Source organism: Erigeron canadensis, chromosome 1 (assembly GCF_010389155.1).
Source record: "Erigeron canadensis isolate Cc75 chromosome 1, C_canadensis_v1, whole genome shotgun sequence".
Taxonomy (NCBI): domain Eukaryota; kingdom Viridiplantae; phylum Streptophyta; class Magnoliopsida; order Asterales; family Asteraceae; genus Erigeron; species Erigeron canadensis.
Window position 1 is genome coordinate 55,418,574 of NC_057761.1, and position 13,999 is coordinate 55,432,572.

At 36.4% G+C, this 13,999-nt stretch overlaps 2 protein-coding genes across 2 annotated transcripts; both read right to left on the minus strand.

Moving 5' to 3' along the window:
* Positions 1–3,584: 3,584 nt before the first annotated feature.
* LOC122584927 (uncharacterized protein At5g39865) lies at positions 3,585–4,648 on the minus strand. The gene has a single exon (XM_043757008.1). The coding sequence runs from the start codon at positions 4,550–4,552 to the stop codon at positions 3,851–3,853; it is 702 nt and encodes a 233-aa protein (XP_043612943.1). The 5' UTR covers positions 4,553–4,648; the 3' UTR covers positions 3,585–3,850.
* Positions 4,649–7,734: 3,086 nt separating this feature from the next.
* LOC122581261 (putative phosphatidylglycerol/phosphatidylinositol transfer protein DDB_G0278295) lies at positions 7,735–13,995 on the minus strand. Its single transcript, XM_043753450.1, has 4 exons — positions 13,774–13,995; positions 11,528–11,629; positions 11,057–11,217; positions 7,735–8,045 (listed from the first exon to the last, which is right to left on the minus strand). The coding sequence occupies exons 1-4, from the start codon at positions 13,862–13,864 to the stop codon at positions 7,929–7,931; spliced, it is 471 nt and encodes a 156-aa protein (XP_043609385.1). The 5' UTR covers positions 13,865–13,995; the 3' UTR covers positions 7,735–7,928.
* Positions 13,996–13,999: the final 4 nt, after the last annotated feature.

Genomic DNA, 13,999 nt, shown 5'->3' on the forward strand with positions numbered 1-13,999 from the left:
ATATCTTTTATCTTGATTGAAAAGGATGCCATTTTAAGTATGTTTTCTAACATAGGCTTCAAATATTTTTTTTGAAATCTCTATATTTCAGGGACTAACTTCAGGGCCAAAAAAACAAGGCTCCTCTCTAATTGAAACTGCATTGTTGAAGCTTGCTGATAATGCTTCTGTGGCTGGAGACAAAGAGTTTGATCTTAATATTCCTCTTAATTTCCCTTGTGGAATGATTGAGCCTCACCCTTTGCTTCGTGTATGTATCAATATATAATTTGGATACTTTAGCGTCTTGATATTAGCATTACCCTTTGATCCCATTATTGCATTAGTCTTACCGCTACATTCAATTCATCATTTTGCAAAAACGGAGAATGAACACTAGAAAGTTCAAAAATGAGCGCTTATGGAGTTTGTACAAAAAATGTGGGTCATGATTCTTTCTTTTGGTATTTCCACAATATGTTAAAATTTCTGTTTTTGGCAACTATAACTTATTTTCCCATATTGCTGTTTCTTGCATGTTATAATGTTGTTTGCACCCAAGATCTTGAATTCATGAGGTCTGTTGTGCAGATATCACTTAGCTTAGTAGAACATAGAGCTCCTTAAGAATTAGCAGAGTCAATGCATTGATAACGTATCTGGACTCTGGAGAAAAAGATGAGCTTTCTACACTTAAAGAAGGATTAAGAAAAGTCAAGATATTAAGGAGTATGTGTCAATTAGACGAGCCAAAAAAGACATCACGTGAAGATGATTTGACATAAGTGAAAGCAGAAGTGAAGAGGTTGATTACATCAACCTGTTAGACTCAGATTCACTTTAAAGAACTGGAAGAGCCAGAGTTACATGAAAATGAAAACGAGTATGATGCTACTTTTAGGAAGTCATTTCGTTATGCCACACTAGCAAATGCAAATTATGTTGGAGGGTCTTTTCTTGAAAATAGTATTTATCATAGTTACCGAAAATAGTATTTCTTGAAAAATCTTTTATTTTGTAAGAGTATCTTGTTCACAGTTCAATGTGCAGTGGTTTACCATGGAAGAAAAGGAAATTGAACTTACAATTACCAAAAGTTAGAGGGGAACCGTTGTTAAAGAAAGATAACTGTGAACAAGGCGGAGATGACATTGATTTAGACCGGCGTCAGCTTAGCTCTGATTAATCTCTAGCTAGTTGGGGTAAAATCTTTTTCTTTGCTTGCTTCGTTCGGCACTAGAATATGTTTTTTTGTCTTACAAATGTATCGTTCACCCTGGATGCAACAATCTCGTTCCATTTACCTGTGAACGGGCTAATCTGGGTTATACATTATTTCTAGATGGTAGTCTTAAGTAAAGGAAAACGAGTTAAAGTCACCCAAAAAATACTCTAGTGCATACAATACAACCTACTGAATAGTTTTACGAGTACTTTTCTAGTAATTAAATTATTAGTGTGATGAATGTTTCGTAATCATATTAATACACAATATTAATGCAGAACTAAAAATGTCAAAGTGTTTTAGGTCCACCAGTAAGCCTGGCCTGTATGACCTGTGAAAAGTTACCCGTTTTAAGTTATTACCCAACCTGTGCGACCCACTCATTTTGCCACCTCTAGTTCACTTGCTCCAAATCTTTACTAAGGTATTCGCTAGTTCGTTTGTTCAATATATAATGTTACTTGGGCTTTAAATCATTTTCGTTTCTTGTTTCAAGTAGTTGACTTTGACTAAACTGCTAGCAGTGGCTGAAGTCATATGAAGACTCTTTGGCTTACCAATCTTCTATATTCGAGTTTGGGGACGACAACTTTGCTGTTGGAAACGGGGAACTGTTGGATATGCTCAGCCACGATCTTCTTTGCTATACCATTGATCAACAGAGTGAACGAGGAGCGAAAGAGAGTGCCTGTACGGCCCTACTTGGCGGTGATTGTTGACTGGTTCCAAAAGAGCCATGATTTAATGCCAATTAAGTCACGACATTTGACTCTTTCATGAGAGACGGTTCTTTATAGTGGAGACTCAGAAACCTATGTGAAAATCCTTAAAACTCAATTTCCTGATAAACATTTTGATCTTGAAGCTACTCTCGAAGCCAATATACGACTAATTTCTATAGTCCAAGAAAAATCTTTTTTTGGTTTCTTTCTAATCTGGAACAAGTTGAAGAGGGCAAATTTGACTTCGTACATGGAGCAATGTCGTTTGATAGTATGTGGGATGAGATTAACCGTGAGCCGGACCTTTCTAGCCACGCGCTGAACCGCAAGTCTACATGGTTAGTTGGAACCACCGCTTATTTTTGTTGAAAGTAAAACCCAAAGCTTCATCTTGAAATTTGATCGAGATACAACAATTTAAAAACTTACAAAGTGCCCGTCTCAGATTCAGTTGAAAATGGGTCATTTATAGCTGTAAAAGTATGCCTGTGATTTTTTTGTCTAAAATCTATGTTCCGGTTGGAAGATTTCTTGCTACTTTTGTCTTTCATTCATATGTCTTGCTGCTTTGTGTCTAGATTCGTTATTGTGACTCATGCTTTCTCAAAAACATCTTTTTTTAGGAAAACTGATTATGTATAAGTAGCATTATGCTATGCTATCCTTACCCTATGTTATCCTATCCATACACAAACAATCCAACTGATCATGGATGCAAATAATGTAATGCTAATAGAAGACAAAAATGAAAATAAGATAAAGAAAACAGTTTTTGGTAAGCATGAAAATAAGCACCAAAGCAGATTCTATTTTATTCTTTATTCTTATGAACATAATTCAAAGTTAATAATAAAATTAATATCAATATTAATTATAAAAAATAAAGTTAAAAATAATTAACTATCAACCACCATTCACCTTTTTTGTTTGGTTTACAATCCACGGACCACATGGAGAGTGGAGACCCCATCATGGGCTTTAAAATAACCAAAAACATGGGTTTGGCCCACAAAATGATCACACAGGCCCTAGTGCTCTAGTAAATTCTTCATCGATAACGAAAAATAACAGAAAGGACCAATAGTCCAATACACTTATTTTTAACGTAAAAGACAAATGACAACAAATCGTTAATAGTTGCCTAGTTGGTGAAGTTTACAAGAAATAACTTCTAATCTAAACAATCATAATTCTTAAGATGCAAACAAAATAAATAATAATAATTTAGTTATAATAATAATAATACAAATCAGATAATGTAGAATTGCACTTAGTAAAATGTGATAAAAGCATAAATGTATATATTATCTACCATGATCGAGTCCAAACGCAACCGGGTTTTATCACAGTGGGTCTTCGGGCGACGAGTTTTCCCTGGAACTAGAGATGGAGGCTTGGCTACCAAACTTAACAGGCACAATGATCCTTCATCAGACATTATTCATTGACCGTTTAAAAAAAATTACAACAAGACTTGAGATTGAAAAAAAAAAAAATTAATAAAAAGTGTGAATGAGTCAAACCATCTCATTTGAAATATTTCAAATTTAAAGTCGATAAGTAACAAACGTGGTGATGTTTGATGTTTAGGCCACCCAAGCCAAAACACTGACTTAATATAAGAATGATCAAAGAATGATGAAGAGGACAATTAGTCAGGTGTTGACATGAAAATACCATAATAATAAGTGCATATTTACATGGTTATTTTGAAATTAATAACATATATGCTAATATGCTTTCATCTACTTCCATAATATGAAGCCATCAATATGTTCAACCAAATGACAGATACATTTGTGAAACATTTTTGGCATCATTTATGACTCCTAATTAAGCTGTGAGACCATAGATTTAATTAGTATCTAGAAAAGCTGCACAACGAATGCCTTACATTTAAGCCCGATTTCTATATATGTATAAATCAAAAGCAGACGGGGCATTTCACTAATCCGTTCTCATTGCACTCTACACAGCTAATGGGCAATGAGGTATCACCATCCTCGTCTGCCTCCTCCAATACCACCTTTCTGCTACCATTACACGTTTGACAAAGCACAAAACGCATCCCGCCACACCCTTTGCAAGGGCCACTAGCCGGGCTTTTTGGTATCCCACACAAGAGCTCTTCTAACTTACCTTCCTCATGAAGCCCGACCACCTCATCAACCCCTCCAATCAGTCTTCCTTTGATAAATAGCCTAGGTGGGATCACCCTACCGCCCAACGTGCGCCACAGCTCCTCCCTGAATTCCAAATGCATGGACACGTCTCTCTCATCATACAAAACCCGAAAACTCCCCAACAAAAACCTGATTGTGTTACAATCTTCATAAGTCTTGCGTATACCTCTTAGACTTGTTGTGTAGAAGATAACCGAGTCATTACCTCCTGGTGGACACTTCTCTTCGAATTCTACCAACAAAGAATGGTTTTCGGTCTTTTTTGAAACCAACATATTATTGTTCCCTATAATCTCTTCATTCTTGGGATCATTTGCGAGTATTGGTGTTTCAAAGTACTGATTGAAGGCGGCGTTATCTTGAAAAACTAGACTTTGTGTAAGACTTGTAATGCTTGAAATCGATTTCAGCTTCCCTAAAAATCTTCCTCTCATTCCTTTCATCTCTTCACTTGTCTACAGTCCTTATCATCTACTTGAGAGTTGAGTTTATAGCTCACTAAGAATACAACATATAGGGGCCCTCATCATGGATTGTCTAACAAATTAAGTCTAGCTATTTTGTCAAATTTTCTAAAATACCCTCAAAAAGAACCATTAGGTAGAGTAAACCATCATTACAAGTCTTAATTTAACGTTGCATAATGAAAAATTATAACAACTTTAAGACTTCATAACAAAAGAAACTTTCCATTATGGGACCCATGGATTACAAAAGAAGATGAGGGGGTAAAGATCTTACCATAGTGGTTGTCTTTGGTGGGCTTGTATGTTTCCACTTTTAGTAAGCTTTTTTATATATAATCAACCAATAGCTAGGGGACACCACAAGTCAATTTGACATGGCATAACGGCAAATTTGAATAGGATGACACTCAATGTTTTAAATACCGGTATTTTGGTTGTACCGGTTAGGTACACGGTACCGGTATTACTGGTATACCGGCCGGTACGTACCGACACGGTAATTTAATTTTTGTATTTTTTTTTTATTTTTATAGAAATCCTACAAAACTTGTTACAATTTAATGAAAATAGTCAAAATACAAGTACAATCTACTAAAAAATAATACCAAATAGGTATTTCATAACAAAATATAAGTTTTAAAGTTTACAAATAACAATACATAATATTAAAGTATCAAAAAATAATTTTAAAAAAAATTCAAAAAAAAAAGAAAATCAATATACTGGTATGACTATTCCGGTAATACCGGAAAATACCAGAAATGCCAGAAATACCGTCCAGTATTGAATAGTGAAAATATCGGAAAAAATACCGGGATAGTTGTACCGGGGTACCACCGGGTATCCGGTATTCCGGGTAATACCGGCCGGTACGTACCGGTATTTAAAACGCAGGTGACACTAGATGGATCATCGCGTGAAATGAGATAAGATATTACGTTTTATACGATTATAGTAAACATTTTAACCACCTATATCTCTATTAAAAAGGCACCATTGTACTTGATACGAGTTAGGGTGTATGAAATGCTGACGCAGACGGAAACTTTGGATAGATAATTGAACCTGTTAATTCCTAAGAATACCAGGAACAATTCTTCTAAATTTTCGATGATTTATATTAAATACCGAAATTTAAGATTTCACACTAAAACACACACATGATTAGAGGAAAAATGATTTTTTTGATTATCTGAAAACTGATCATTTTCCCATGATAGGATACACATATATAAGCAAGCAAAATTCAAACGGGCATAAAAACATTAGTGAGCCGGCTGAAAGTTATAACAAAAAGAAAATCCAAAAATACCCGAAAAACACATAAAAAGGTCCATAACTACTAGAAAATGGTGTTTCTGAGCCTGAAGACTTGCCCAAACCGCCTTTGGCTGTTTGTAGCTTGGTGCTCATCTTTCCAAGGATCATTTCTCCTGGTCGCATATCGAAAACGGAGCTCTGTAGCAAAAGTTATGGTCATTTTAGTAAATACCTTTTTTTAGTTTTTACCCCTTTATTGAGTATTTGAGTTGGGCCTACATCAAATGCACACCCACAAGTCGATGTAATCTTGGACCCAAAAGTGCCTCCCTAGCGAGGCTTAGGGAAAACACCTCTTTTGACGGACCTCAACAAAATTTGCATAGTAGGTGATTATAGATATCAAGGAGCAGCGAGTCTCATGTTGCTCACTGGTATCACAAAGTCATACTGGTGTCTCATATCGGCATACTAATCAGGGACAAAGTGTTCAATTTCAGCCTTACCGTGTACTAAGTTGATCATTGAGTACACTGATTAGCTAGTGACTCCAAGCAATGACCAAGCTAACTTGTGGCCATCAGGCATCTATGTAACCTCTCCTAACCTCTAGCAACTTAATTATGGAAGATGTTTTTGGAAGATGGTAACTGCCATATTTTTTATGCCAAACGTAGAAGCCCAATAAGAGTTGGTGATAAAGGAAGTGGCCACTAATCTTAGAATTTATAATGTGGGATTAAGTTTGTAGCTTATCCCAATACAAAAAATTGTGTATCCCAAGCTGTATATTCTCGGAACACGATCACAGGTGATATATAGTCAATTAATCAATGTTATATTACCCTTATATCCTGAATTTTCAACAATATTTCCTTCTTTCCTGTTTAAATATGAGTGTTAACATCCGGGAAAGCAGATCAAGACTTCAAGTTGTTATTAGCCCTGTCCTGTAGTGCACCCAAGACCCAACCATTCTCGTTATTTCAATGAAAATTCATACACCCTAACAAGTTAGTATCACTTGCTGGACTTGAACTTGAACTCCCAATAAGCAGAGGATGAACAACTCATTAATATTGAGTATTTTAGTATTAGAAATCATTGATTTCATGTGATTTTCCAAATAACTGACATAAAGTGATCAACTAAACAAAAAGAATCTCATTGTTCTGACAAATTAACTCAAACAATCGACGGCTGAACAGCAAATGTGTGGCCTGTCACGAGATACATGCGGGCACGAGATATGGACATTCGTGTTCATCACCTCAAAGGTTACCCCATTTTATGTTGGTTTGGTTATCCATGTTCCATTGAAATCGATTATCTGCTCAATTCTCCTTGCATCAGTAAGAGAGGAGTAAAATGACGGAAACAACCTCAAAAAGATGGGGTCAATTCATTTCCAGACCAAATATTTGGCGATGATGGAGATGGCGAACCAGATTAGGCTAAAAACAATGGGAGACAAGGTGTGGTACCACTCATAATTGAGTCACAAGGGGGCCTTTCAAATGGCTAAAAAGCACTCCCTTCTTTTACTCTTTTCATCAACCACACTTTTGTGAATATAAAGTTAAATCAATAGTGGAAGGGCTAAAGACTTTTTTGCACAAACCATGATACCTGTCTCTGAACCATAAGGACTTCTCATAACTACCCCACTGCCCATATTTCCTTCTTGATTAGGATACTAATGGACTTGGACCTCCACACAAGCTCAACCAAGACATTATTGATCACATGTTTTTATGTATGTATAGCACCTTATCTACTGCAGACATTCCCAACGATCCGTTTATCTAATCTGGAAATTCATACTAACAACACATGCCTCATTATGCATTTACAAAAGTTAAAAAGGGAACTTTTCACTTGGACACACATCTTGCATGTAGATATAATAACACCGGATTTATAACTTTTTACGTACATAAAAGACATAACAACCATAAATCCCAGTTATTACAGTCAAACTACCTAACATAGTACAGAGCCAGAGGTGAGATAGTGGAAGTTATACAAACACCATGTAGGTACGTGGAAGCTATTTATTGATTATTTGGTCGAGAAGACAGATTTCAAGCATTTAAATGGAAGCTATTTCCGCCTCGGCGCTATACCAGCCAACGCTAAAATCAAATGAGATACATGTCAACTCCTTATTGTTACCATCTTTCAGCTTCATTGTGAGTGAATATGAGCCCTACATTTTCAAACCACACTTGTCAGATTCAAGAATATTGAAAACAAGTTAGACGTGAGGATGAGAAAAGAGAACACAAGAAGGTTGATCAGTAAATACTACTTATATAAGGCTATAATGTATTCAAATTTTGAGCTGTAAGTACCAAGTCTACCCTCCTAGATAATGGTCTACTTTCAAGATGTAATAAGCTCTCTTGGTCAAGGTTGCAAAAATGACTACCAAGAGTCGGATCTGCCGGGGACCTTTGAAAGAGTACTCGGATTAATAGGGAGTACTCACGGAGTTCTCCAATTGGGATTATTAATATTAAAATAATAACTTTCTAAATTATATGCATAGAAATATGACTAGAAACATAACTGTTCATACACCTTAGAGATATGTTAAGAAACAGTCACAATAGTTCAAGTAATTCAAACTGATTTTTGACCAAATTTCAAACTGATTTTGAATCAGCGAACACCGAGTTCTGACCAAGTTGACCAAATTGTGGACCATGAGTGATTACTCTGATATTACTCAACTCGCCTCGGTCTTGACCTTGCAGCGAGTACTCAGCCTTGGAATCAGAGTTTTACAACACAGATGTGAGTTACGCCCACTAGATTAAATCTCTTTAATAATAATGAATTAATGATAACTTAACATTGTATTGTTCATAATCCTTATTTATAATATGTAACAAGGACCTCTATCCTATTGACACACACACAAGTTAACGGAAGATTGCTACAGCATAAAGCATCATATTCATGTATGCACAATAATAAGCAATCATTAAAGCCTGGGACAAGGTTCAAGTCTGAATTGACAATTTCTGCCCAAAACAACAAAAACTCCTACGTCCCAAGCGACGAGTAATTCCACAACGTGAAATTTAGTTAACTGGTTGAGATAGGTAGACGGCTGATACATTAAAGAAACCAAAAGGGTCATATTAGGTTGGAAGTTGGATCAAGATGGGCGGTGGACCATGCGTTGGAAAAAGGAATGGGTTACCTGGTGGCAGTTGTCCACTGTATGCAACTCAATACACAAAGTTCCTAGCATATTATTATTATATTGTTTTTAGTACTTTATTAATTATTGTAGATTGTAGATTTTACACCCAAAAATAAATTTTCATAATAATGAGCAATAACTTCAATACACAAAGTTGCTGAACAATTTATATCTTTTAAGAGACTAACTTTTATTTATAAATAACAGAAGGCTGAAAGGCTGATACATTTAAGAAACCAAATGGGTCTACTAATAAACTAGGCTGGAGTTTAGATCGCAGTGAGGGCCAACGGGCGGTAATTGTCCACTTTACTAATACAAGTTCATAGCATATTTTTCTTATTGGTTGCAGGTATATAAACACTTCTTGACCTTTAAGGGTCTATAATCAACTCACAGAGTCACAGCTACTTTTATTCAGCCAGCAAACACCAAACACAAGATACCAACACCAAGACAAGAACACAAGTTATAAGTTTATTATGGTTAATTTTGATACACAATATTTCATAAAACTTATAATAGCTTAATATTAACGCCAACTAATGTTGATAAAGTTGATGAACAATTCAGATTTTTTGACAAATTTATTGTTATTAATAGACAGAATAATTATTTTATGTGGTTTACAATTGGAAAAATACATATACAAGAATCAATGGTTCACTCTAATTACATCAAACCTGCTTGACCCATTCAAATTTCGCTTTCAACCAAACCCGTTTTGACCTACTAAGTAGTAACCAACCTTTCCATCTTGCAGGCCTATAGTTTAGGTCATCCTAACCATCACACACAAAAAGAAGGTCAGGCTTTACACAAATCTGGAAACCATGAGTCCTATGACGGTTTTAACTAGTCATTGGCAACTCTGAGAAAGCAACTAAAATTCCATAGAAGCAGACGACACATTCTGAAGCTGACCAAAGAAAGTGTTTGTTTCAGCAGGGTTAATCCAGACTAATAGACAGCATATCAATCAGAACCCTTTACTGTCACACCACAAAATTTCATTGTTGACTAAAACCTCCTAAACCCGAAACCACAACTCTGATTACGTACACAACTTGCTTTATTCATACATAACCACAATTTCCTCTGTCACAACTCTTGGTTTAAGGTAATGAACTGGTGAGAGCTCAATCGGTATTTTGTATCAGTGAGATTAAAAGGATCCCATGGGAATGTTATCACTATTTGAGATGTACATCTTGGTCTATATATCTCTCTCAACTTATAGTTCAAAATTTATGAGAAACAGGCTGCGACTGGGATATCCTGTACAAATCATGATTCCATCTCAATCTCACTGATACAAATACCAAACGAGCATCATTTACAAAATCTAAACCCTTGACCTAGACATAGAGTAAAATGCAACGAAGAGGCAACAACAAAATTGATAGACAATGGAAGTTTCTGTAGGAGTTTCGTCAATGATACTTCAGCTGCATTAGAAGAGTTTTGTTACCAAAGAAGGAAAGCTTAGAGAAAACCATCGAAAAAGACACATGGATGATATTGACAAGATACCGGTGATAAGCTACCCTTTCACGGAAATCTACTTTGAGTTAGAAAAGATAGTTGAGCTTTTCAAAGATGGAAATACATATATATAGAGAAAGATTTCCAAAGCAAGATTATCATGTAATTCATAAGAAGTTCTGCAGACACCACACCTAATGTATTTGAGATGAGACATCTACTCAAGAAAAGTGTAAAGTGCTCCATTTCAATATTTTATTGATAGGCTGTTAATACACGTTAGCCTTGCTAAATGACATCAGTTTGGCCAACTTCAGTGTTTTTAATTGGCAGTTCTAAAAGTTTGCTCATTCACTGACACACTTGTTTATAATGTTCGTTTGGCAAGTTGTGCCCTTGGTTACACTGTTTAGGGTGTCACACTGTCACCTACTTAACAGAAGTTTAAGGAGTAAACATGTGTGTGTGTGTGTGTGTACAATTAACATTTTGAATAAATAAAACATGATAAAACCACTTACAGGTGGAGTCACTCCAGGCAAGGATTGAGTGTGAGAGATTGCAAATTCACCAGAAGCAACAGGGCAATCTGTTTTGCTGCAGAGGTCACTTGTTTCACTATAGACCCCAAAAAAGTAGTATGAAACATCAATATCAAGGCTCCCTCCAGAGATTGGCGTTTCTGCATATCAAGAACGTCCTCTTTAATCTGCTGCTATTTGCTAATAAATTGTGACATACTACATGCTAAATTGATTTTAGACGCACTTCCAAAGACAAAGTTTTCACAAATAATATGTGGCGGTGCACACTAATGGAAATAAAAAGCAAAAAAATTTCATTTGCAACTATTGATCCCATTGTATGCTGACAAACTAATTATTTGAAAACATTCACCAGATTGAAAAAATAATTCCATGAATGGGTATTCACATTTTGCATTTTCCTTCCAACTAAGAAATGCGATATAAAAGAATAGAATAAGACTCTACCTGTTGAAGCACTAATTGTGAATGTGGTCTCCACCCCTCTTTGCATTGGGTAAGGATTGATCTCAACTCCACTGACCTTCACACCATAATCTTTATTCTTTTCTGTAGACGTGTTGACAAATTAAACACAAGATTTTCACTCAGATGTGTAAGCTATTGAAAGAGAATATTTAAGAAGCTTCTCTTTCGATACTTCTAATACACACCATCAAATTTATATCATGAGGTCAAACAGCAACCGGCAATTCGTCTTTTAGAGTTCTAAAGTCCTAACAAGAATCAACTAACATGTCAATTCCACCAAACATGTACAGATTTGCCTCCCAGCTTCAACCCTTAAAATACCAAATAAATTCAGAAAAAACTAAAAGTACGGTTTTGAAAAGTTCATTGACAACATTTATACATATTGATCTCCCACAAAATATGTATGCATCACTATATAGTGTGTCCTTATGCAGCTTTCTACTTTAAGCATGAACATTTCGCTCATTTCCTTGAACAAAAAAAAGGGCATTCAAGATTGCACCAGTGTCCTAGACACGTCATTTACATGATCAAAATTTCAACATGCTTTCGGTGCATAAAGGAGACATTATTCATTCTCATCAGTTAATATGAATGCATTAAAGCTTATATTGTACTTCACTCTCTGATTCTAATTGTGCCAGACCAGTAAGAAGGGTAATGCCCTTAGCAACAAGAGAACTATATATAAATTATATAAAAATACGATAATGTAGCTTCTATGATAACAGACCAGATATCATAACTAAATAATAACTTACAATATTTTCGTCAACTCAAACACAATAAACTTTAGAGAATATATATATATATATAGGGTGAGGATTCTGGAAGAAGGTGTCTTAAGGAGAGAAGGGAGAGAAGGTCCTATTAGCTAATCAGAACGCGACATGTGGCAAAATAAAAAAAAAGCGCGGTGGCAATTTTGTAAATAAATGAAAGTTTTGTGAAGCTTGGTCAGCTTGGGATCTCAGTGGGTTGGGTCAGCTTGGGATGGGTCAACTTGAGTTGGATCAGCTTGGTTTGGGACAATTTGGTCAGTTTGGTCAGTCAGCTTGGGTCTGGATCAGTTTGTCTGGGTTAGCTTGGGGTCTTGTCAGGTTTAGGCCAGCTTGGGTCAGCTTGGGGTCGGGTCAGTTTGGGGTCTGGGTCATATTTGGTCATGGTTGGGTCAGCTTGGGGCCTGGTTCGGGTCAGTTTGACACAATTTACACATAATCTACACAGCTACACAAATGTAGATTATGGGTTCTGGGTTCGGTCAGGTTTGGGTCAGCTTGGGGTCAGGTCAGGTTGGGTCAGCTTGGGGTTGGGTTAGCTTGACACAATTACACAAATGTAGATTAATCTACACAAATGTAGATTATGAGTTTTGGGTCAGGTTTGGGTCAGCTTGGGGTCTGGTCAGGTTGGGTCAGCTTGGGGCCTAGTCAGCTTGGGGTTGGGTTAGCTTGACATAATTTACACATAATCTACACAAATGTAGCTAATGGGTTTTGGGTCAGCTTGGGTTCTGGGTTGGGTCAGCTTGGTTCAGGTTTGGGTCAGCTTGGGGTTGGGTTAGCTTGACACAATTTACACAATCTACACAAATGTAGATTACGGGTTTGGGTCAGCTTGGGGTTCGGTTGGGTCAGCTTGGGATGGATCAGGTTGGGTTTGGGTCAGCTTGGGCTAGAATCCAGGCTAATCAGATCCCAAGCTGACCCAAAACCAAGCTGACCAACCAAGCTGAACTAGAACCCAGGCTGATCAAGCTGACCCAACCAAGCTGATCATAACCCAAGCTGACCCAGACCCAAGCTGACCCAAAACCAGGCTGATAAAAGTTTGATTTATTTACAAAAATGCCACCGCGTTTTTTTTTAAAACCACATGTTGCGTTGTGATTGGTTCATAAGACTTTCTCTCCCTCCCTTCTCTCCTTAAGACACCTTCTTATTTGATCTCTCTCCTATATATATATATATATATATATACACACACACACACACACACACCAAACACTAATTAAGTAATTAACCACCTATATAGTAAGTGCAAAAGTTCAGTAGCAAATTAAATAGATTAATGATCGGAAATTAAAAACAAAATACAAAAACCCTAACTTAACTTCCGAATATCTCGGATCATGATAGATCATCAAACAAGTAGTCAACGAAAGTTTTAATTACAAAATATATATATAGAGAGAGAGAGAGAAAGAGAAAAGAACTTACTGCAGTATTTGACGTCAATGGCATCAGCGATCAAAAGAGAAGCCGAGCAGATAAGAAGGATGGACATCAGCTTGCTTTGAATGCCTGCCATTGGATTGATTAAATTTTAGTGTGTGTGGTGTGTAAATGATAGAAAACGTGTAACTGATGGAGAGTGTGATATATATAACGGTAGTTGCGGTGGTTGTCAGTCGGTGTGTTTAAGGTCAATGGTAATGAAGTCCCG